The following is a 23,807-nucleotide window of genomic DNA, read 5'->3' as shown; positions in this document are numbered from 1 at the left end:
TCCTCTCAATCCCCAGCAAATAAAATTATAGAGTCTGGAGCCAAACTCAAGGAAAAAGAGATGGATACTTAGGCCCAGATGCATTGTTTCAGCTTAACCTGTACCTTAATGTGAAAAGAGAACAGTGCTACAAGTATGTGAAGTCTTATCTACACTACCAGGCAGTGTCTTAGCTAGCCACCCATCTGGCTGTCATTTTAGATGGGAAGTTTGCTACAAGGACGGGCAAAATTAATGCCTTTGACAGATGCTGCAGTATAATGGCATGTATTAACAAAGGCTGTTGACCTTTTTAGTAGACCAGCTTTGCAAAACAAGACCATAGCAAGACATATTTAAACTCTTTAAACCCCCAATGGGCTGTAGAGGTCTTGTAAATGTTTTAAAGGTCAAATTAAGACAGGCATTTTTATTCAAATGACGGGCAAACCTCAATTTCAAGACCCTGCTACCAGGTTCCTATAGCTGCTGCCCCAGAGGTAAACTGCTGCACAGCTATTTCATTGGTTCTGCTGCATGCCCCAGAGGCAGCGGTCGAATTCGATGGTATCGCATCGCATTTTGCGATGCAATTTCCATCAACTGCTATGCACTTTTCCAAAATGCATCGCTAAAAGTGCTATACATAAATTTGAGCTAAATTTCACGTCGCATTTGCCTCAAAATTCCCCCAATGCATCGCTATTTGCGAGCCAAATTCTGCGATACGTCGCATTTACTTCAAAACACATCTGGATGATCTGGAATTCCCCGAAAATCAAAAACATCACACAGTCGGTATTTGCTCATTCTCGTTACATCTAAGATATGCTGTATTCCGTTGCAAAAATAAGACAAAGCAATGTTGGGAACCATATTGCGTAATCTGTCGTGGTTGATTGCTTATGTCATGCTTATGTTTACTAGCGTTACTCCCCCCAATTATGCGAGAGAATGTCGCCATTGCACGCACTTAACTATACACAAAATCATAACACGTGTTCCTGGTGAAGGGAGTTACCAAAACCATAAGATCAGCGACCTTCGGAAGCTTGCAATATTTTTACGGGGATGAGATAATGTCGAGAGAATGTTGAACAAAAATTAGGTGAAGAGTAAGAGTTTACTGAAGACCTAATCTGGTTTTATCGTTTTTTGAAGGTTTTTTTCATCTGTGGTATTTTTGCTGTTCTTTATGGTCGTGGAGGTTTGCAAAATTGCATCATTATTTTTCAATGCTCATTCCTCGCGGTAAAAGTATAGGCCTACCCTTTTTTTCAAATGCTATGATCCTGCTTCGTGCATATAATTATATTTGCTAATTGCCCTCAAACTCTGCCCTCGAGCGTGACATGTGATCGTCTGGGGGCTTTTATAGCCAAGATTTGATGAAAATGACAGAAGTTGTAGATTCGCTACGCAAATACAAATATTGCATCGCAAAATGCTACGCATTTTTCTTTTTTTGCATAACAAAATAACTGCTATGCAAAATTTGGAAACTGCTATACAAACATGTGTTTTGCATCGCACAAACAGCTATGCAAAAAAATTGACTGAATTCGAACCCTGCCCAGAGGTACACTGCTGTACAGCTACTTCATTGGTGCTGGTGCCCCAGAAGTACACTGCTGCACAGCTACTTCATTGGTATTCTACATGTGTGGGTACTCTCAAGTACACATGTGCAGTACACATACTGGTACTGGATTGGTACATGGTACAGCACAAAGTAGCTGGGCAGCAGTGTACCTCCAGGGTTGATAGCAATAGGAATCTAGTAGTGTACTAGCAAACTGCCTGTGTCTTATCACCAAGCCCAATCATGCTTTCCTTCATTATAGAATTTACCAGAGAAGTGACAGATGTTCAGATGCCTCATGTGGCGCCACATATTTTGCCAGAGATGTACCGGATATTTACACAGGCTGAGACGTATAGTATCAGGACGAGGGGTAGAGCAGTGGAGATCTTTAACACCTGTACAATGTTGGTACATAGTATCAATGAGTTCCACAAGGTAACAATATTTCTGCTGAACATTTCTAAAATATTGCGCACTTGTGGCTTGCGAATTTCACACACACACACCCCATGTTTTTAACATGTAAATGCGACCAGTGGATGTCTGTGTTTTCTGTGTGCACCCAGTCAAATACCATGTTTTCTCAATTTGTGTCTGTGATTGACTTTGTTTACAAGTACTCTCACACACATACATTCACACTCAATGCAAATATTAAAGAGAGGATTAAAGCCATATGTTGCAATTTCTGTCAAATTTTCATAATTTTGTTATTCTTTGCTAAAAATTATGAAATAATATAATATTAGTAACAAGTGTCAGGAATGATTTCTGCTCATTGGCAGGAATAATGAGGTAAAAAAAAAGAACCCACTTACTATCTTTGCCGCTTAAGGGGGTACTACACCCCTACCCAATTTTGCGCCTATTTTTGCATTTTTCTCAAAAATTATAGCGTATTGGGGACAAGTAAGATATGTATATTATAGGGGCAAGGACTACAATTACTGCACTGGAAATTTTATTTCAGCACAGACAACAGTTGTGGAGTTACAGTCAAAAATGAGGGAAAAACAATATTTGATCAATAACTACTTGCCTTGAGTTGCTGAATTTTCAGTGCAGTAGTTGTAGTCCTTGCCCCTATATCTTACTTACCACCAATGCGCTATAATTTATGAGAAAAATGCAAAAATAGGCACAAAATTGGCCAGGGGTGTAGTACCCCCTTAAAAGCCATAAACATAAATATTTATGCAAAGAAAGCATAGAATTGAGTAGAATGAGTATCATAATTTTACATTATGGAAAATGTTAACAAAGCTGTGTACAAAACAGAAGCAATTGTGCAGACCAAAAAAGGGGGGAAGAGCAAATCGCTGCTCTAATCTAGTGAGAAATTCGGTACAAATTGTAGGATATAAAGGAAATTATTTTGTCAGTAGTTTCCATTTGTTGTATTTTTGAAACATGAGCTAAATGTCAGGGGTGATAACACAAATGATGAAGTTAGTATTAACTATAAGTCTATAATGTTTATTCCAATTAGGGTGCTGCCAAGACTTTGCTGTTCCCTGTATTGCCTCAGTTTGCTGAAGCTTTTGCCCAATCTTTAGCGGTACCTGATGGTGAGACGTCAGATAGTGGACTTAAAATGGAGGTTATTAAGGTAAGTTGAGAAGAAGAAGAAGACATAGTCGGGATGCTATTGTAGAATTGTCTCAAGTTATTGTAAATTCTGCAAAAAAAAAAGGTAAATTTTTACTTAATGGTAAAATGTAAAATAAATAGTAAGAAATAGGTTTTTTGTTTTGTTTGGTTGTTATTTTGAACCTGTCAAAGGTTTAATTTTATTTGGAGGAGACCTTACAATAGTTTGTTAGGATTTTTTGGGCTGTTGATGCATTCTCATTCATTCTTCAGGTATTACATATTGTGATACAGATTCCTTTAACAGAGTAATGATAATAGAAAGCACAAGTTAAGATGAAATGAATTTAGTAGGATTCATTTGATTCTTGTACATGTAAATTACCTGTGTAGAAAACTTTGTTGAAAATCTTTGTGAGAATCTGATTCCAGATTCGAGCCACAATTCTAACCCTGACCTGCCTACGACAGCATACACTATGACACAGCAAAGGTCTGAATCAGAGATTGTACACTATTATGCATATACCCAAATTTGAAAAGTTGCTCATCTCGATGACAAAAAGCCTGTACATTTTTTACTTGTTTTTGATCACTACTCCTCACAAATCATAAATATGATTCTCCATACATTTTATTTTAACTGCAGGCTTTGACCACTTTAATCAAATGCTTTCCAGGCCACATGGCCAAATGGATGCCACAGATCCTACCATCAATCTGGAGTACGCTGACAGAGAGTGCTGCCATCTATGTTAGGACAGTAGTCCATGATACTGAAGATGCTGATGATCCTGTGGATTCAGATGGTAAGGTCACCATGGTAACTTGTTTGCAATGTCACAAAGATTGTCAGTGGTAAGAGTAACAGAATTATTGCATCTTGCATCAAGTTGGCACCCTTGACAAAATTGTGCATTTGCACAAAAATGATATCCACTGCCGTAAATGGGCTCTGAGAGATTTTGCAGAAACTTTGAATATAAACTCCTCAACAAAAGTTTGGAAAGTGTTTTTTTTAAGCATCTGTATCTCAAATTATTTGTGACATATTCATATTGCGTTGCATATCAATGGATAGCTACAATACTCTGCTTTACAATGACACCCCATTTGAAAAAATAACATTTTTCACAGCTGTGAATGTAATGGGGTCTCAAACATAATATACCAAGTTGACCATGCTCAAACAATGCTACCACTAACCTCAATAGCGGGCGGAAAAACCACAGGCAGCTACAATAGTCAGGCGCCATCTCCTCATGCTGCTCACCGACCTGGTTACACGTTAATGTGGGATGGCATTCCATTCTTCAACAAGGATTCATCGCAAGTCATTCAATGTGATTGCACATGGGCTTCTCTGGCACGCACAGCACGATCAAGCTGGTCCCACAAGTGTTCAATCGGGTTGAGGTCTGGCCCCCTGGTATGGCCTGATGGCAGGCCATTTTGGCTCTACTCCCATATTCTGAAGGTAGTCGTTGACTACCGTGGCTCTGTGGGGCAAGCGGTGTCATCTTGGAGGATTGCATTAGGTCCCAGATTTTGAAGATATGGGATTGCAGCTTGCGGCATAGAATAATGGTCAATTTGGCAAATTCTGTTTGAGACCCCACTACATTCACAATGTGTGTACTCAGCCATGAAAAATGTTATTGTTTCAAATTGGGTGTCATTGTAAAGCGGAGCATTGATATGCAACACGATATGAATATGTCACAAATAATTTGACATACAGATGCTTGAAAAAACTTTCCAAACTTTTGTTGAGGAGTTTATATTGAATATATTCAAAGAGCCTACTGAGCAGTCATTGAGAGACAACAATAATAATATATATTATAATGTTAATAAGAAGAGACATTGTGAGCACCAAGTTCAGCTTAAATCTTAACGTCAGAAACTTTGACCTAAATTGAAGGTGCAATTTTTCTTGTGAAATCTTACAATTCCCCAACTCATTGAAAACGTCTGCAATGTACCATTTTTTCATACCAACTTAATCTTTGTAAATGTAATGCTATTTCCCATTTTCAATTATATTCTTGCAGGGGGATCCATGTTTTTTTGAAGGACACACTCAAAAGTGTACCATGGGAGTAGACATGTTATTTCATGGGGGGGGGGGGGGGGGGGCAGACAAGCGTTATTATGTCTTGGTTTATGGAGATAGCAGCAGGTGAATCATTGTTGTTTGAATGCTCACCTGTATTGTTTTCTATTTCTTAATTCACTAGGTGAAGTTCTTGGTTTTGAAAACTTGGTGTTCAGTGTGTTTGATTTCATCACAGCCATGATTGAGTCCTCCAAATTCCGTAGTACAGTGAAGAAGAGTACCGACCATTTGATGTACTATGTAGTGTTATATATGCAGATTACTGAAGAACAAGTAAGTGATAGGACCCTAACAACACTAATTTTTATTGCTTGTGATCATTATTACACTACAGTTATAATTTAGTAATAATAGTATTTCAAAGGACGAAATGTGGACAGGGCATAAAATACTCATCAATTTTTGGAATATATTGACATTTCTTAAGAGTAAAACATTTCAATCAATCAATCAATCAATCATTTATTTTTTCATCAATCTCATACAAACATTATAGCATTATTATATACAATTATTGTGTATTAACAAGTATTGATGAAGGTAGGTACATCACAAAGCCGAGGCATGATAACAATGTACCACCTTTTTACTAACAAATAAGTATAATTTTATTTATTTATTTCTCAGATACAGAAAAATACCTAAGAAAGTGGGGGAAATGTTACTGGGTTGGGGAATTTGGCTAATTATATTACTGTGAAATGAGCATATTATCAAGCTTGTTTGTTTTCAATTATTAAGTGTGTATTAATCTTTCAGGCCAAGCTGTGGACTGCTAACCCTAATCAATTTGTGGAGGATGAAGATGATGATACATTTTCATACAGTGTGCGCATTTCAGCGCAGGACTTGCTACTGGTAGGTGCAAGATTTATATAGGGTAGCCCCCATCTGTCGTAACCAGAGATCTTTATATAGGAATAAGACCGTACATTTGCAAATCATCTTAGAATTTGACACTTGGTATCATTTTAGACAAATGTAAAAAGATAGGAGATGGATCACAGTGCTGATTAAGATTTATATTACCTCTCTGTTATGATAAAAAGCTAACAATAAAGATTTATGGCACATTAATGTCAAATGTCACATGTATGAGGTCAGAGGTCATTTAGAGTTCAACTTAGGAAGGTAGCTATTTCCAGAGATAACAAACAATTTCCAAACAGTCAAAGTCTCAGCATCACCCGATAATGAAGGCCAATTGTTCCATGAAATGCAACAGGCGAAACTGCTATGCACATACCACATAGTTTCAATGGTCTTTCACATAAACATGAAGACACGCAAAGCTCTATCATCTATACGCGAAGGCACACAACACTGGCGTGATTGTTATACATGCCACGTTGGAACAATCGGTTCTCATGAATATGCGAGAATTCACAGCATACAAAACATGGGGACTTTGACTGGTTGCGAATGGTCTGTGGCTATTTCTTCAACCCCTTGGCTGATTGTAACCAAATTGGATCAGAGGTAGAGTATGACTTTTTTTCCATTTTCTTTGTAGCAAATGGCCAGTGAGTTTCAGCAAGACAGTGCAGTAGGCATCATAGGTGCAGTCAACAGGCATCTAATGGAAGCTGAACAAGTCAAGAATGCTGGCAATGTCAATTGGTAAGCTAAGGCAAAAAAACCAAATATGTTTGCTTGCCCTCAACCGACCGACCCTAATTGTGGAAATCAGAATAAAAGTGTTTTTTTTTTCTATTTACTGTACAAAAGAATACCGACCCTATTTTTGGAAATTCCTGGAAAAGTTTTTTTTTCTTTTCAAATTTTGCATTCTGAAAATGTAAAAAAAAAAATATTTTAGAGCTTGTGTTCAACATTTTAGTTGTTTTGTAATGTTAGTTGATTCATTTTAACAACAAAATTGTCAGATTTTTCATATTTTGAGCCTTAATTAATACAAACAGTAGAGTTTACTAGAAATTTAAAAAAAAAAAATCCCGACCGACCCAATTGTTAAAATTCATTTGAGGGCAAGCAAACAATTTTTTTTTCTTGGCCTAAGCATTGGATGGTCAACATTCAAATGGCACTGAACAAGATACAGCTGCAAGAGCTTACAAGGAATTTTCTAGATATAAAGACTACATGGTGATCAAGTGTGCCATCGTGTTTACCTGCCATACAGAATTTCAGAAAGTAGTAACAATATTCACTCAAAGTTGTGGTCTGTAGAAGCTAGTCCTCAAATAAAGAATTTGAAACGGAAGCTAATCCAAGGCAATTTTAAAATGGCACTTCACCCAATTACATGCTTTTCAATGGACTGAACAGCCAGAAAGTTATGGCATCAACATCAAATTGCCTTGGTGTCTTCGGCTAATTCAAGGACTGGCAGAAGCTTGGAAATTTTGAGAAGAGGAGAAAATCAAGAAGTGCTATTTAACATGATTGGTGTATTTCATGTAAATTATTCATTTGACCAATAATTGCTAGGATGTTTTATCACCTGCTTCTAATATAGTGTGCATGTCCAATGATGATAAAACACTCTACATTAAGGGAACAACCCAAAAGTTCGATGAAGCCCTATAAACGAAAGTCCTTTCGTTAGGGAGGGAGAGGGGTCAAAAAGTCCGATTTCGTTTGTAAAGAAGTAGTTAAAACATCAGTCAAAGTTGATCTTTTTTAAAGGATTTAATATACAATTGTAAAATTTTCTGAAGTACTATATTGACATTTTACAGTGGTTGCTTCAAAATGATTTCAAATAAATATAGAGTGCAGAACTCACAACCTGCAACTTTTTTTAAGCAGCTGTACCGAACTTCTTTTTTATTTGAAAATCCAGCAAGTCCTAATTTTTTATGAAGAAAAATATTTCAAAATAAAATAGAATTATTGTTTCTTAAACGTGATCAATATCCTAGCAATGTCGCACCCCTCCACAACCCCATCGACCATAGCGACGGCCCTGTGCCCAATGAATATGGGTTGGAATTTTCAATATTTGACACTTACGTGAGGGGGGAGGGGGTTAGCCTTCTAACGAAAGGACTTTCGTTTATAGGGCTTCATTGAACTTTTGGGTTGTTCCCTAACCTAAAGGTGAAATTCAATTTGTATGCTTCGTGTGTGATGCTACTGGTATTACAGCATAAAGAATGCTTATGCTTGACAGATATTATTTACAATACGCCCTTTTCATGTTTATTTGGATTTTTAGGTGGAAAGTACATGAGTCGTGTCTTCTAGCACTAGGCTCCATTAAGTCTCTCATCATAGACAAAGCATCTAGTGGCAAGATTACATTTGATATGAACCAATTTCTAACGTCAGTCCTACTAGCAGATTTACAGCAAACAGGTAATGATAATACTAATTGGAAGAATTTGTTATCTGGTTTTCTTTCAAGTAAGCAGAATTTCACTTACTGGTGGAATTTTTATTAAAGCAGTCAAGCTAGCTCAATCGATAAGGCGTTCGACTATGGTGCGAGAGGTTGCGGGTTCGAACCCTGGTGGTGGCTAGAACGCTCTCGTGGGAAAAAAAAAAAGTTATCTTGAAATTCCCCTGGACAAGGAACTTACTGCTTATTGTCTCGTTGTAACCCGTACGAAACTCGGGGAGCTGATCCTGGTTGCGATGGTCATTTGTGGAATGTCTAGGGTGTGCGCTCTTGAAGCTGCAAAGTCCCTGTGTTGTTGTTTAATGGTGTATGGAATGATGTGGGCCGTAGTGGTCAGCGACAATCTGTAAAGTGTGCTGAGGCTTGTGGATCAACGTCTAGGCGTTGTGCCTGTATCAATCACTGCGCTTTTTTTTCTTTTCTTTTTTTTAATGGCTCATCTGAGCATCACTTCTTGAGCACTGATGGATGTTAATGTTTTCGGGGTTTTTTTTTCACTAATTGAGTCACATGACCAGTAGGTGAATCCCAAGTCACATGACCCAATGCGCTTCATGTATTAATTGCAATTTTGGTTGACAACTTTTGTTTCATTCATGCCTGTAAAGTTTAAATTAAAGTGTCTTCAAGATAGATGAGGAAATCAAATTTCATCCAAAAATGTGTATTTTTACTCTAAAGAAGTGGCGTATGGTCATAGAGGGGGCACGTGCCCCCCAATCGATCTGAAAATGTAAAAAATCCCATAGGAAAATTGCTGAAAAAGCGGCTTGTGCCCCCCCCATCAGACCCGGTGCCACCCCCTCCTAATATGATGACCCACGCTACGCCACTGCTCTAAAGTGTGCAGATTAGTAAAAGTAATGGTTGGCAGCTCTGTACACACCACTCTCCTGTGAAATGTTATGAGAGCAATCAAATTATAATTTTGATTTTCATTATGATGTGCATTCAACCTAACAAAATTTGCTTCTTTTTCAAATATTTCCCACCTGTGCAGTATCACCATTTCTTCTAGGCAGAGCCCTGTGGGCAGCAAGTAGATTTTCAGCAGCAATGAATGCAGAACTTATACAAAGGTAAGCGTAGGAATGCAACCGTACCTCATATTTACCAAGGAAGGTTAGGTTTAGATTATACCAATTTTACCCTGATGTGCCAGTGACGTCAGTGCTCATTTCATTGGGTGCAGCCTGAAAACGCTAGTCTTCGCTCAAAGCCCTGGTGTACACACACACACGCTTTGAAGACGCTGCAGGCTTGCGCCAACATGTTGATGTCACTGCCACATCATGGTGAAAAATGGTAGAATTGCACAGATTCACCATTATAGTCACCTCTACAGTCGAGATACATCCTACCAGAAGTAAGGATCTATCAACTCTGATGTTGCTTATTGACCATGATAGGCAAAACCGTAATAGTGAGTAAAATATTTGATTTTCTTCAAAAGAAATTTATCTTACTGAGATTTTTCTTGCTTCAGGTTTTTAGAGGCCACGGTTCATGGACTTCATGAAAGTCAACCACCTGCAGTTAGAATATCAGCAGTGCGTGCTATCTATGGGTTCTGTGATCATCTTAAAGTATCTGAGACAACCCAGATATTAGTGCCATTCTTACCAGCTATCATGGAATGTCTCATACAGCTAGCTACCCAGTTTGCATCAGACGTATTGGCTTTGGTTATGGAAACAATTAGCATAGTTTTAACAGTAAGTTTGGGAAGGAATTGGGAAAGACTTAACAGTAATGTACGATTTTTCTCATGTGATGCCCATAATTTTTTCTTGAATTTCTACTTTTTGTATGATTGTAATAATACCCAATGATGAACTTAAGGTAGAAACATCGGCTACGGTGTCATGCACAGATTTGGTTTAAAATGATACAGGATGTGTAGTTGGGTGAGAAAAACTTGCCTGCCAAGTTTTAATTTTTGCCAACAAAGCGTTTTTGAGTTATGCCATTTTTTATCATTAGAAAGCCCCATTGACTTTGCACATAAAGTGGTTTTGACACTAAGCCTCGTTCACTAAAATTGGTAAAAGTTTGAAAATGGATACTATGTTTAAATATTATTTTTTCTCCTTTCTATCCCATTTATAGAACTGCTTTTTGGATCTTTTTATTACAAAAATGTTACCAAATAATATTAGTGACTTTTTTCCAATATATTGGTCAGTAATATAGGGGATATTTGAAGGTAATGTTAGTACTTGCTCAAATTTTCTTGACTTGATCTAGAAACACTGAATGACCCAATTTCATAATTATTGTCTGAGCTAAACCATAGGGCCAATTATAACAAACAAGGTGTCATATGAAAGGTTATTAAATTTAGAAACTTTTCTCGCCAGCTTTTTTTAATAAAGTGTTTCTATTTTAAGTTATGGGTGTTTCTAGATTTCCCTAATTTAAAAATAGAAAAATGATTTTCTCAAAAATAAACACTTTATCCAAAAAATCTGGCGAGAGAATTTAGATATTAGGCTTATTAACCACCCCACAAACTATGGAGACCATATGACATTCCCTCTAGGCTAGCAATAATTATTAGTAGAAAAAATTATAGAATTTTCAAAAAAAAAAGAAAAACATAAGAATTGTTTAAATTTTCATGAAACATTAAAAATCAGTGGAGTAAAGACTTATCTTCAATTGGTTATATATTTGAAATGGATACATAATTCTGATTTGAAATAGTGGCTATTTTCCTGCATGGGTCTATTATCTGATGCTCCTACCTTAAATCCCATGTGGAAGACTAAGCCTGAAATGCTTTAATTGCAATAAACTTTTTTATAATGAACCTGTGCTCCCGCCAACCATCAGAATGCGACATTGGCGAAAATTTACAAAAAAATACTACCCTCTATGGCAGGCCTTCTCAACTAGTTTATTTGAAGTGCCAACTGGGAAATTTTAGTGATCATTAAGTGCCAAAATGTTAAGGGAAGAATTTGCAAGGGAGCGCATGCGCGACCGAACACATAGAGAGAAGGGTCCAGGGGGCTATCTTATGGCCGCTGGCCCCCGCAAGCTCTGAGATTATATATATATATATATAATGGTTGGCGAAATATGTGTACATGCAGCACAGAAACACTTTTTAGTATTAGAAATGAATCTTTTCAAAGTGAGAAAAGCACTAAAAACCAAGACTCACAACGTGAAATACCAGATGCCATTTTCTCTCAAAGCCTAATGCTGTATTGTTGTTGATTCCATAGATAGATGAAGCGTTTACTGCATCATGTGAGCCTAAGGTTGGACCATTATCTATAGCACTCTTCCTCAAATATAGTCAAGGTAGGATTCTAGTCACACCTTTCTTTAAAGCTACAATTTTACATTTCTAGTTAATCAAAATGCCCCCTACATTCATCCAATGTGGCTCCATAAAATATGGCCTATTCAGTGATTTGCTTATCCAGAAGATCATGAAAGTCATCAAAATTCAGACTTTGGCACTTGTGCTCGTGTTATAGATGTGCTAACATAGTGTGCTAGTGGTTATAGCTGAAAGCTGTGTATTAAAGACAAAATAAGACATTTTAAATGAATCTGTAATTTCTGAACTTAAGTAGAGAAATTAGCTATGTCATGTATTTGAATGGGGCTTCAACTTTGTAAATATTGCTGTTTTCCTCACTTTTTATGCCACATGTTATATTTCATAAGTACCTAATGACAATTTGTGATTTATCCTTCACTTTTAGACAATTTATACCCAATTTCAATCACTTTTGCTGAGATCACTGAATGGGTTTTTTATTTGTGCCATATTGAATGTTGACATGATGCGATTTGTTTCTGTGCTAAACACTTGTTGTCTTGTTGTGCACATCAGTGCTTGAGGATGTCAGTTTTCAGGCATCTGATTTCAGACATTTTGCTTGGATGTCCCATTTACACAAGTATGGGGAAAAACATATTTTCAGGCATTGTTGAAGCAGTTTGAGACATTCTGTCAAGACTTGCTTACATCCTGGGATATGTTAAACTGCAAAATTTGAAGAAGGCTCATTTTACATGCATGGGCTAGTTTCACTAAGCCTTACGATCAATCAATCTTACAATTGAACAATTGAGTATTTCGGCCAGTCATTGCCATGCTGAGAACTACAATCATTTACTTTTTCCCATGTTTCAGATCCCCTAGTAACATCACTGGTACAAGATATCTTCAAGGAATTATGTGCCAACAAAACCTGTCATGCCCAGATACAACTTAGACTTCTTCCTACATTAATTAGTATACTAGCAGCGTCTCCTGATAAGCTACCCATGGGTTTACAGTCGGTAAGTACCACAACAGCCACGTGTCAGACATAGGATCTTGGGAGACATGAAAGCATTAGCAATCTCAAGTAAATGGTGCATTGTAGCAGTCAAGTTAGCTCAATCGATAAGGCGTTCGACTATGGTGCAAGAGGTTGCGGGTTCGAACCCTGGCGGTGCCTAGTATGCTCTCGTGAAAAATTGAGTTAGCTTGAAATTCCCCTGGACAAGGAACTCACTGCTAATTGTCTCGTTGCAACCCCTACAAAACTCTGGGAGCTGATCCTGGTTGCGAAGGTTATTTGTGGAATGTCTAGGGTGTGCGCTCTTGTAGCAGCAAAGTCCCTGATTAGTTGTTAAATGGTTTATGGAATGATGTGGGGCCGTAGTGGTCAGCGACAATCTGTAAAGTGTGCTGAGGCTTGTGGATCAACGTCTAGGCGTTGTGCCTGTGCGTAGCGCACTATAAATCACTGCGCTTTTTTTTTCATTGTTTTCTCATCATTTAGCAGTGTGTCACACATATTGTTTTTCCACATTGCATGGATGGAATTCCCTGCAGCATATTTATATTTTATTCATGATCTGCAGATATCTGTTAGAATGATTATATGATCTATATTATTAAATTATGGTGAGTCTTTATTGCGCCTTTTCTCAAGCAGGAAATACTATTAATGAGCCTCCTGTATTATATATGATTGCTATTTTTCAAATAAAAAAGATTAAGCATCTTTAAAATGCAATATTCCAGTTGCCATATCCCAACTGTGAAAGAAAAGTTTCTGAGTAGCCAGACATTTTGTTGTTGTTTATGCATGGATCTCAATCATAAAGTTATAAAACTGGTATGTACAAACTTGTGTTTATTCGCTTTTACAAAAATGTACAAATTTGAGGATTTCAGCACTTTCTATGCACAGCACACATCTGGGACGCACACATCATAATGCAAGTTTTGGGTGACTTTCAAAACTTTGACACATGACAAGATTTCAAAGATGTTTTCTGCAAATCAGTTTTGTTAGTAATGGAAATTATTTGTTTTCTAACCATGCAGATTGCATTAGACATCATGTGTGTAGTGATTCGTAATAGTCCGGTACCATTCTCTGATGCGCTAATACATCAAGCATTCCCTGCTGTGGTACATTGCACATTGAAGACGGACGATAATGCTTCTATGCAGGTAATCCCCTTGTTTATCTTTCATAATAAAGAAACATATATCAATAAATAAATCTAGAGTTTATATAGCGCTTTATGCCGTAAACAGCCTCAAAGCGCTTTACATTTATTCCGCTGTCATTAGAATATCTCGGAACCACTTGCAGCCTACAAGTGGCGCAGGGTCCATCAGTACAACGACTGTGACTACCCCTAACAGCTTCCCATTGCACCTGGGTGGAGTGAAGCAAGCGAGGCAAAGCGCGGTGGTGGGACGGGGAATCGAACCCACGCACGTCGAGCAAGCTCTAGACACCCAGGCAACTAACGGATGTATTACAAGCAGATTATGAGTCCAAGGCCGTAACCACTGAGCCACCGCGCCCTATAAACCTAAGACTCCTTTACGATAAAGATATGGAGAGATACAAGAAACATGCATCAGTGGTTTGAAATGGAATTGAAGTGAAATGTTGTAAAGCGATATAAAGTCATGCAAGTGTAAATCTGAAATAATGTTATTATAAGGTTAGCATTGGCAACATTGAAAAGTAAAAGAGTTTCAAGATAATCATTTAATTCTTTAAACATTTGTGAGAATCAACTTTGATTCATAAAAAAACATTTTGCAAAAATCGGGATATAATTGTTGTAGTTGGTTATCACAAAGACAACCAAACTGAAGAGAATACAGCGGTATAATTTAAACACATAATCATCTCATGTTTTATGTATGACAGAGCGGCGGTGAGTGCATCAGAGCCTACATCTCTGTGACCTTTGACCAAATCAAAGCATGGCACGATGAAGCGGGACAGAGCGGTATCCATTATGCCGTGCAGGTAGTTTCCAGACTACTCAATCCCCAGACATCAGAGTTCACTGCAGCCTTTGTCGGTAGACTAGTAGCTATATTGATATCTAAGGCAGGCACCTCTTTAGGTGATGATGTGGATATGATGTTGAGGGCGGTGTTGAGTAAGATGCAGCAGGCAGAATCACTTAGCGTTGTGCAGGTTAGTTCTTACAGCTTATTACAGGTGCAGTAGTACATGTTATGAACATGAAGAATGCACAGTTTACTTGCAAAGCTTTAAGATTGACTGCTTTGTAATTTGCATCCTTTTATATTGTGTAATCCGTGACAACAAGTCAGTAAGTCAATGTGAGAAATGAGAACATTGTCATTAGAGTACTTAGAGAGTTGGCAGGGCTTTCACTTTGTTACTTAAAGGCCCATTCAATGATCCCAGTGAGAGAGTAAAAAAATTTAAAAAATTGAAGGATTAAGTCATTCAAACTGTCATTTGGTATTTTTGAAATGAAAAATTGGCAAAAAACGGAAAAAACTGCAGTATTGACAAAGTTGAAGCCCCATTCAAATACATGAAGCTAATTTATATACTGTCAGTATAAATTACAGATTCATGTAAATGCCTTAGTTTGTCTTAAATACACGGCTTTCAGCTGAACCACTAGCAGGCTATGTTAACACATCTATGACAATGACAAAGGTACCAAAATCTGAATTTGTATGATTTTTATGATCGTCCAGATGAGCAAATCACTGAATAAGCCTTTAAGAAGGGTGATATTGGTGCTGTCAACAGGCAAACAGTGAACAGTATGTTGACACCCTGTAACAGATTTGTGTAGGTTGTGAATATTGTCAGAATTCTGATTTATAGCAATATTTTCAATTTTCATTTTGAGTCTATAAGGCCACCTTGTTTGTTTCATTGGTCATTCCCAGGGGTCATTCCATTCCAAATATCAGGGCTCGAAAAAATGTTAATTTCCCGGGAAGCAAGCTAAATTTCCCACAATTTATAGCATGTTTTTATACACAATTTCCCTCCAAATACCAGAATTTCCCTCCAAACACCAACATTTCCTGGGAATGAGCTTCCCAAATTCCCCACTTTTTCGAGCCATGCCAAATATGCTGATAAGAAGACAGCTAAAAACAAATCAAGTTAACAAGTCACTTTTACTCTTCAGAACAAAACTCTAAGTCCTAACTGCCAATGAAGCTGTCATAATTACCAACTTCTGTTATCTTTTGATTTCAGTCGCTTGTAATGGTTTTCGCCCACCTTATGCACACCCAAATGGATGCTGTGTTAGAATTTCTATACAGTGTACCAGGACCAACTGGGAAACCAGCATTAGAATTTGTATTGAGTGATTGGGTCGCTAGGCAAAATATGTTCTTTGGTCATTATGATAGTAAAGTTAGGTAAGTAATCTGAGCTCAAAAAGAAACTTATAAGTTTTCACATGGTCATATCTTCAAATCCTGTCCATCAATATGAACCAAAATTACACACAAGATTACTTCAATACTCTACTCTAAACACATGTCAGTAACCAAGCAGATGTCCAACTGACACAACAGCAAAATGCACTGACATTGAACAGCTTCCTGGACCATATTTATAGGTGAATAATTGGAACCCAGCAAAAGAAATCTGAGAATGCGTACAAGATCATTACACAGATGATAATTTCCAAAGAGTAAGTGGAATAATGTGGAACGGGCTGCTTTCTGCTTTTCACACATTTTTTTCAAGAAACAGGTCTTGTTCTACACTATTCCACATACTCACAGATTTCTTGCATATTTGGCTGTGAATGTGGTCCAGAAAGCTGTTCCATGTCAGTGCATTTCGCTGTTGTGTCAGTTGGACAACTGTTTGGTTACTGACATGTGATTCGAGTTGAGTATTGAAGTAATCCTGTGTGTCATTTTGGTTCATTTTTATAAACAGGATTTTAAGATGTGACCTTGTGAAAAATTATAAGTTTCTTTTATAAAATGATATATCCCTCATAACATTGAAGGTCATGAATTTAGAATAGTACAGTATTAAATAATACACTAAGTAAAATACCTGTGTCAGCAGCTTATCAGGGAAGTGGATACCAACAACTCCTCCCTTCTTGGAATAAGTTTTAGGTTTTTAGCATGGCTCACTCTTCAGTGTTTCATAAACTTGTCCGTTGACCCAGACTAGACCAATTGTGACCTGCTACCACGAAATCAGCAACTTTATGCTCATTTTGATGAGTTGGTCGTTTTGAGATATTTGGCCTTGATGTTCTTTGTTTACCGCCACATGTACAAGCCAGTAGTATTATCCTTCATGAATTGGCTCATTGTGCCCCCATTCACTACAGACATACTTAGTGGCTGTAACAGGTGAGTGAACACCAACGCAGTAGCCAGGGCATTTTGAGTGACTAACACCTTGCGACTTTACGCTGATTTCGTGGTAGCAGGTCACAATTACTGTTTTACAACTTGGCCTGGGTATCCTATGATATGTTTTCTAAGTGCATCATCTTTCCAGCTTTGTTTGGTGTGCATGTGTAGGTGTTATTTCACATACAAAACTCAAACTAGACACCCAGGCAACTAACGGATGTATTACAACTTGCTTGACGTATGTACAACTCTACAGTGCCATCAGGCAAGCCACAATTTGTCTATTACAGTTGAAATCCATACACTCCTATGAGACATGACCTTAATCTTCTACACAGGATGTGTGAATAAGCCCAATCGGCATTGGAAGTTTGCAATGCATTGCAGGACAGTTTTTGCAGTTTTGGGACACTTTGTCCTTTGACCTTTCAGAAAATTCAGAAATATTGGGTTTTTGTAAGTACAAAATATAATCTAAAATGTTTTACAATATTTAAAACAAATATAAACAATATTAGTATTTTATAAATTAATTATTTGTTATTTTTAATGATCAAAATTGTGACAATAATAAGAAAATTAATAATAATTACGTCAATTTTCCCGATATGTCAGAGGTCAAAGTGTCCCAAAACTGCTATAAAAAACCGGAAGTTAGAATGGCGATTGGGCTAATATCAAATGGGGGTCATCTGAATGGGTGACTCCATAAGTGTGGATTTCAGATGGAATAACCCAATTTGAACTGTTTTGTAGGATTTTAGGCATGTTCACATTTTTTCAACTTTAATTGTTTTTATATTTATTAATTTCAGCATCATGGCTCTAAGTAAGTTATTACAGCATGCAGTGAATACAAGTGATAGTCGGTTACAAGATATCATTGTAAAAGGCGAACAGGTGTTTAATCATACAGAAGGCATCAGGACAAGATCTAAAGCTGCTTCAGGTAAGCTTGAAGCTGCACAGCCAAACCAGTGTACCCTTGAATTCAAACCACGTGTGGTCTCTGTCCATGATCTTGACATAGTCACAGTAGGAATAATTTTCTCTTTTTTTTTTCGGATCTGATGTTTTAAGTAGGTATAACCATCAAAATTTCATGTTGCCCCTATTGCTACAAAATATTGTTTTCTGGATAGAACTCATCAATAGAAGTATTTTGGTGGTTAAATGGTCAAAATCGGTCAAAAACTTTTCAATTATGAATTTTCAAAGTTTCCCATTCTGACCGGTCATTGGAACGAAATAAAATGACAAGGTCGAAAAATAGTAGTTGGAACAAAATTGGCATAAGCATATTATTTACCTTTATATATTTCTTTATTTTAACATATATGCAAACATGAAACAAGCATATTGTGAAAGTATCAAAGGGGTTTCTTATGAATTGGCACTTTACTAGTCAATGGCATAAATTATTTTTTCAAACCGAGGCATTGAAATCATGCATTTAGAGAACATTTTGCCAAAAGTCATCCAAGATGGCCGATATGGTACAAAATCAAAATTGCACTAAGTCCAGGTAAACTTTTTTTTTTCACAACCAAAATTTGTAACTCGAGATCTACTTGTTCAATTTTTTAACCTTTTTACAGAGGGTATGATGGAGGTATTACTGGCAACTCTGCCAAATTACAGCTCAGTAGGCCACGTTTTTCACCTGAAATTATTGACATGAATATTTTGTGCCATTCTTGAGCAGTGCTGAACACGGCCACTGGCAATTAAGCGCACTGTGGCGATGGACCAATTTTGACTCGCACTTACAGGAAAATGAAATAAGTTATGTTGCTGTAATTTGCAAGATAGTTACAAAATATAATTGGCATTAACTTCCCCAATTTTTACAGAAAAATATTGAAAAATAAAAGAATGAGATCAATTTAGAAATGTCTGTGTAAGCAGTGCACAGTTGAGCTCCCTGCATGTCTATGGGAGTGTTCTAATCAAGTTGATGGTTCATTGGTCATCCCTATTTTAAGCTTTAATCATTCAGTATACCAACACAGAGAAACATACATGAAATTTTAATGTTTAATGTTTAAATAGCTGTGTTCTTGTTCTTTGTTTTGTTTTTACTAGCTCCAGAGCAATGGACCATGATTCCTATTCACATTAAGATCTATAAATTACTTATTAATGAGCTGTCAAATGCCATGGAAACCAATATGTCCCAGCAGGCTTCAGCAGGAGGAGAGGATCTTGAGGTAGGTAATTACATTGGTGCTGTGGAAAATATGCTCACATATCCTTTATTGGGTACCTGGCCATTACTTGAGTTGCTTGCCTTCAATACATTACAGTTCATCTATGCATTACCTACACACCTCAAAATTGATAGTGATGTCGCTGCATGGGGGCTGTTCTCGGAATCGCAGAATAATATGCTTGTGTGTAAAGGTGACAAAATCAAAACTGTCAGGCAGGCACACAAAAATGCTTTTTGACGCTACTACCAATCTTGTGGTGAGAAGAACCTTAGCCCAATATTTATTAGTCTCGCTATGAGTTTTGAAATACTCATAACTCGACCAATAAATATGGGCTCAATAGATTCCATTTCATATCACCATTGTTTGTTAAGCAAACGAGTGAGTATGAGTGAATGAAGTAGTGAGTGATAAGAGCGATTATTTGAGTGAGTGATTCAATGGGTGATAGAGTGATTGGTATATGATATGAAATAAGCCTTCAAAACTATATTACAATCTTTTCTTCTCTCCCTTATGTGGGTATTTGGTTACCAGGAGGATGCATGGGAAGATGATGAAGAGGAGGAAGAAGAAGATGAATTAACCATCACAGACCAGGGACTACTTGGACAGCTATCTGATTTCACATCTGGATCAGGACTGGCAGGTAAAACCATTGGTGTTCACATATGTATTAAATTCCTTCAGAAATTGCTACCATTTCAATTCTATTTCCTGAACTTTCTTCTAATATTAACCCTCTCCCAATACATGAAGACCCTAGTGTAAACAACAGTCAAAGGATATTTTGGACTCTTACTCCAGTTTCAGGAGATGTAAAGTTTAAGTTGGAGGGAAAATGCACTGTTTTTGTTTGCCTAATAATAGAATAAAGGATTTGTTTTTACTTTCTGCAGACCTGCATCTATTTTCTCATATATCATTATTTGATACCATTATGAGATATCATTATTTTGAATAAAAAATAACTAAGGTTGAAGGCTAAGTTGTTTTATTTCATAAATAATAGTTTGTCATGTTATATGAGACCCGACATTCACAACAGCTAAAATAAATAACCAATAATATCTTTATTCTATTCTAATTAGCACTTTTGTTACAACATGCTGATATCAATAATAACTATAATTATTTTTAAAAGTAAACAGTATGAAATGAAATTAGTGATCATGATTCAATTTGGATTTGAAATCAATCTGGCTAAAGTTTGTCCACTCTGAAGTACAAAGTGACAACACACGTGTTAACAGTGCTGCGTCTCTGCAGCAGGTATGCGTGCCTTCAAAGTCAGTACAATGTGTGCATCCGCGTCTGTACTTTGTACTTCAGAGGAGACTGACTGTAGTTGTCAGTCTTGCATCTGATTGCTTTGGGGGGTGTACTATGGAGCAGCACGTCATTGCACTGTAGCCATGTTATATCATCTCAAGTTGCTTAGGTTTTAAAATATGCATTATTTTAATGTTAGTGTGCAATTTTGATGTATCTTGTCAATGCCTTTATTTATATATCTATGTTCCACTTGATATATATACTCTATATGTACTTTTATACCATGTAATTCAGCATTTTGCTGGCAGTTGGTTTTGAATAAATATGTACTGAAATGGAAGTTTTAATCATGATTGTATGTTTGTTCAGGTTATGATTTTGGTGAGTGTGATGATGAGGAAGAAGATGACCCAGATGCCTTACAAGATCCCATCTATCAAATGGATTTACAAGTGAGTAATCCATTTGAAATGCACACTCCCCCGGTGGAAGATTCAGCTAATTGTCCACAGAGGGAGTATGGGTTTCAAATAGAATAGATAAGACAATTTGCTAACTTTCATTTGAAATAATGCTCTAGGGGTCCATTTCACTAAACTTTTAACCCTTCATAACTCAAGTAACCGTTCTTAAACAGGTAGCCCCGTCTGGCTAGTTCTCCACAGAAGAACTGTCAATACACCTGTTACTTTGATGACAGACAGAACAGAATTTACATGGATAAATTTTAACCTTGACTAATTCCCCAAGGAACTTAAACCAAAAGTGGGGCTTCCACTTTAAGTTATATTAATATTCTTTTACTAGATGTAACTTTACAAAAGGTCCTTGTAGTAAATCCCTATTGCTTACGATTGTAAGTCATTTTAATGAAATGGATTTTACGATGCGTCGTAAGTTATGATTAATGAGCGACATTTGTAACACTTCATGAGCACTGAATGCAGCTTTGATGTGTCAATTAGCCAATCAGAAGACCGACCTGTTGTAATGATTGTCATTCGATTGAATCGGCCAATCAGACCCCCACTTCCCAGTTTTCACTGTGTACGCTCATTATGAGCAAGAGAGTGCCATCTTTTCTGGAAACCAATGTAGAGGTAATCCAGAAGAGATCTGTAGATTGGTATTTGTCATCAATTATTCTGAATGGCTCATACTGGAAAGGTCCCACTTTCGCTGAAAGTAAATCGTTCATATTTTGTCTTCCATTCATTATTTCTTTTTACATCTATCCCAGCAAAATAATTGGATTATTAATAATCTTCAATTTTGAAGTACTTGGTTGGTAAACATGAGTAGGATTTAATCTTTCTTTAGAGAAGTCCTTATCAGAGGAGTTCTAGGGATAGATTAACTCCTACTCTTTTTATTAATAATCTTACCATATTAAAGGTCCTTGATCCATTTGACAGCCTCATCCCCCCATTTTTCTTCATCAAGACTGAGATTTTGGTATTGGAAGAAAGCTCATATTTTTCTCATTAACCCGGTGAAATTTAACACCCAAGATATTTTTTGTAGCTTATATTTCTGAAGTGTATGCAGTATCCTATGGGGCATTGTTATACACGTTATACATATCAAAACCACCAGAGCAATACAACTCAAATTTGGAAACATTGTTTTAATGGTAGGCCTCAATCTATATAAGATAGAAAACAGAGCTATGAAAAATCAGGCCACATCTCTTTAAAAAATATATATAAAAAATCAGTGTGATGAAAAGAATCAAACTTGGACCCAAACAATTGAACAAAAAAACTTGATAGTGCAATATCAACAAAAACCCAAGGTTGGATTATAAAGGATTGTACAGCCGAAGGGTAAAGGACAAGCAAAGCATCCAACCTGAAGCAAAAAATATTTAAAAGTCCCACAGCTTGAGACAGAGTCTTAGAGAGGTTCTGCACCAATAGAAGAAACATTGTTCAAATGTGTTAATACAAGTGTAAGAGTCTATTAACTGGTTTGTTGGTTGTTTTACCTACAGTTCTGTTCAATTATCTGCTCTTCTCTTTCTCAATTACAGGCCTACTTGACAGAGTTTATTCAGCAGTTATCACAGCAGCCTTGTCATAGTGCCTTTATTGGACATCTTACAGACATTGAAAAGACGGTGTTACAAAGTATCGGTATCATGATCTAATCACTATTTATTGTGACTCCATTATTTAATTGATTCCATTTCAGCATGTATGTAATCTTTTTTACTCCAGTCTTTGTTATCCTATATTAAGCTATTTCAGTTGAAATCCATACACCTCCTATGGAAGACATGACCTTAATTTCCCACAAAGGAAGTTTGAATTTCAAATGGGGGTTACTTTATGGGTGACTCCATTTACATCCCCTTTGTGGGAGGTTATGTCCTCCATAGGGGTGGATGGATATCAACTGGAATAATCCATTATTTTGTTCTATAAGACTTGAATATAGTAATTGCATAGGGGAATTTTTGTTGGTATGGAATAAGAATGTTTCAAAGCCGGCACTTGAGACTTTTTGGTTCAGGGTTGTAACTTGACGTGTTAATTGGTTCTTCAACATATTTCAGCGTTTCTAAACATTAAAACACATGTAAACATGTTTGATATATGTTTGGGTTTTGAGCAGGTGTTTCTTGTAGGTCTTGTAAACCAATGCGAGGCTGATGTCAACGATTGTAAAAATCAGGTTCACATATTTTTAGCGGAATTCTTTTTGAAGTGATATGTGTTGCAAAATTAACCATAAATACAGTTTTGTCAGATTTATCAGAATCAATTTATCATGGTTTGCTTCAGATACTGTCGTATCTTAAAAGGCTGCTTTTTGTGATTTCGTTATTATTGTCATCTCATTGTGATGAGATACACTGTAAAATTAACTTTATATATTAATTTTGAGGAATTATCATAATATTACAACCTCACGCCCATTCATAAAAGAAAGAAGGATGCTGAAATATAAACTAACAATATGAATTACAGCGATAATAATAAAAAATCACATAAGGCAGCCTTTTGAGATACGAAGTGGAA

The 23,807-nt window shown here is 36.8% G+C and overlaps 1 protein-coding gene across 1 annotated transcript in view; it reads left to right on the top strand.

Moving 5' to 3' along the window:
* The window catches only part of LOC140148413 (importin-9-like), a 38,592-nt gene extending 15,297 nt beyond the window's left edge, over positions 1 to 23,295 (top strand). The window contains exons 5-23 of the mRNA XM_072170343.1: positions 1,824 to 1,999; positions 3,054 to 3,173; positions 3,804 to 3,963; positions 5,395 to 5,546; positions 6,033 to 6,131; positions 6,787 to 6,893; positions 8,455 to 8,594; positions 9,638 to 9,716; positions 10,124 to 10,352; positions 11,871 to 11,949; positions 12,794 to 12,942; positions 13,982 to 14,110; positions 14,829 to 15,104; positions 16,161 to 16,327; positions 18,112 to 18,245; positions 19,382 to 19,506; positions 20,047 to 20,158; positions 21,154 to 21,236; positions 22,817 to 23,295. Of these exons, the coding sequence (XP_072026444.1) occupies positions 1,824 to 1,999; positions 3,054 to 3,173; positions 3,804 to 3,963; positions 5,395 to 5,546; positions 6,033 to 6,131; positions 6,787 to 6,893; positions 8,455 to 8,594; positions 9,638 to 9,716; positions 10,124 to 10,352; positions 11,871 to 11,949; positions 12,794 to 12,942; positions 13,982 to 14,110; positions 14,829 to 15,104; positions 16,161 to 16,327; positions 18,112 to 18,245; positions 19,382 to 19,506; positions 20,047 to 20,158; positions 21,154 to 21,236; positions 22,817 to 22,933 (2,633 nt within the window). The 3' untranslated portion in view covers positions 22,934 to 23,295. The remainder of the gene's footprint in view (positions 1 to 1,823; positions 2,000 to 3,053; positions 3,174 to 3,803; positions 3,964 to 5,394; positions 5,547 to 6,032; positions 6,132 to 6,786; positions 6,894 to 8,454; positions 8,595 to 9,637; positions 9,717 to 10,123; positions 10,353 to 11,870; positions 11,950 to 12,793; positions 12,943 to 13,981; positions 14,111 to 14,828; positions 15,105 to 16,160; positions 16,328 to 18,111; positions 18,246 to 19,381; positions 19,507 to 20,046; positions 20,159 to 21,153; positions 21,237 to 22,816) is intronic.
* Positions 23,296 to 23,807: the final 512 nt, after the last annotated feature.

Source organism: Amphiura filiformis, chromosome 3, assembly GCF_039555335.1.
Source record: "Amphiura filiformis chromosome 3, Afil_fr2py, whole genome shotgun sequence".
In the NCBI taxonomy this organism is placed as follows: domain Eukaryota; kingdom Metazoa; phylum Echinodermata; class Ophiuroidea; order Amphilepidida; family Amphiuridae; genus Amphiura; species Amphiura filiformis.
The sequence above is the reverse complement of the archived record's forward strand: the minus strand, read 5'-3'. Positions and strand labels throughout refer to the sequence as shown.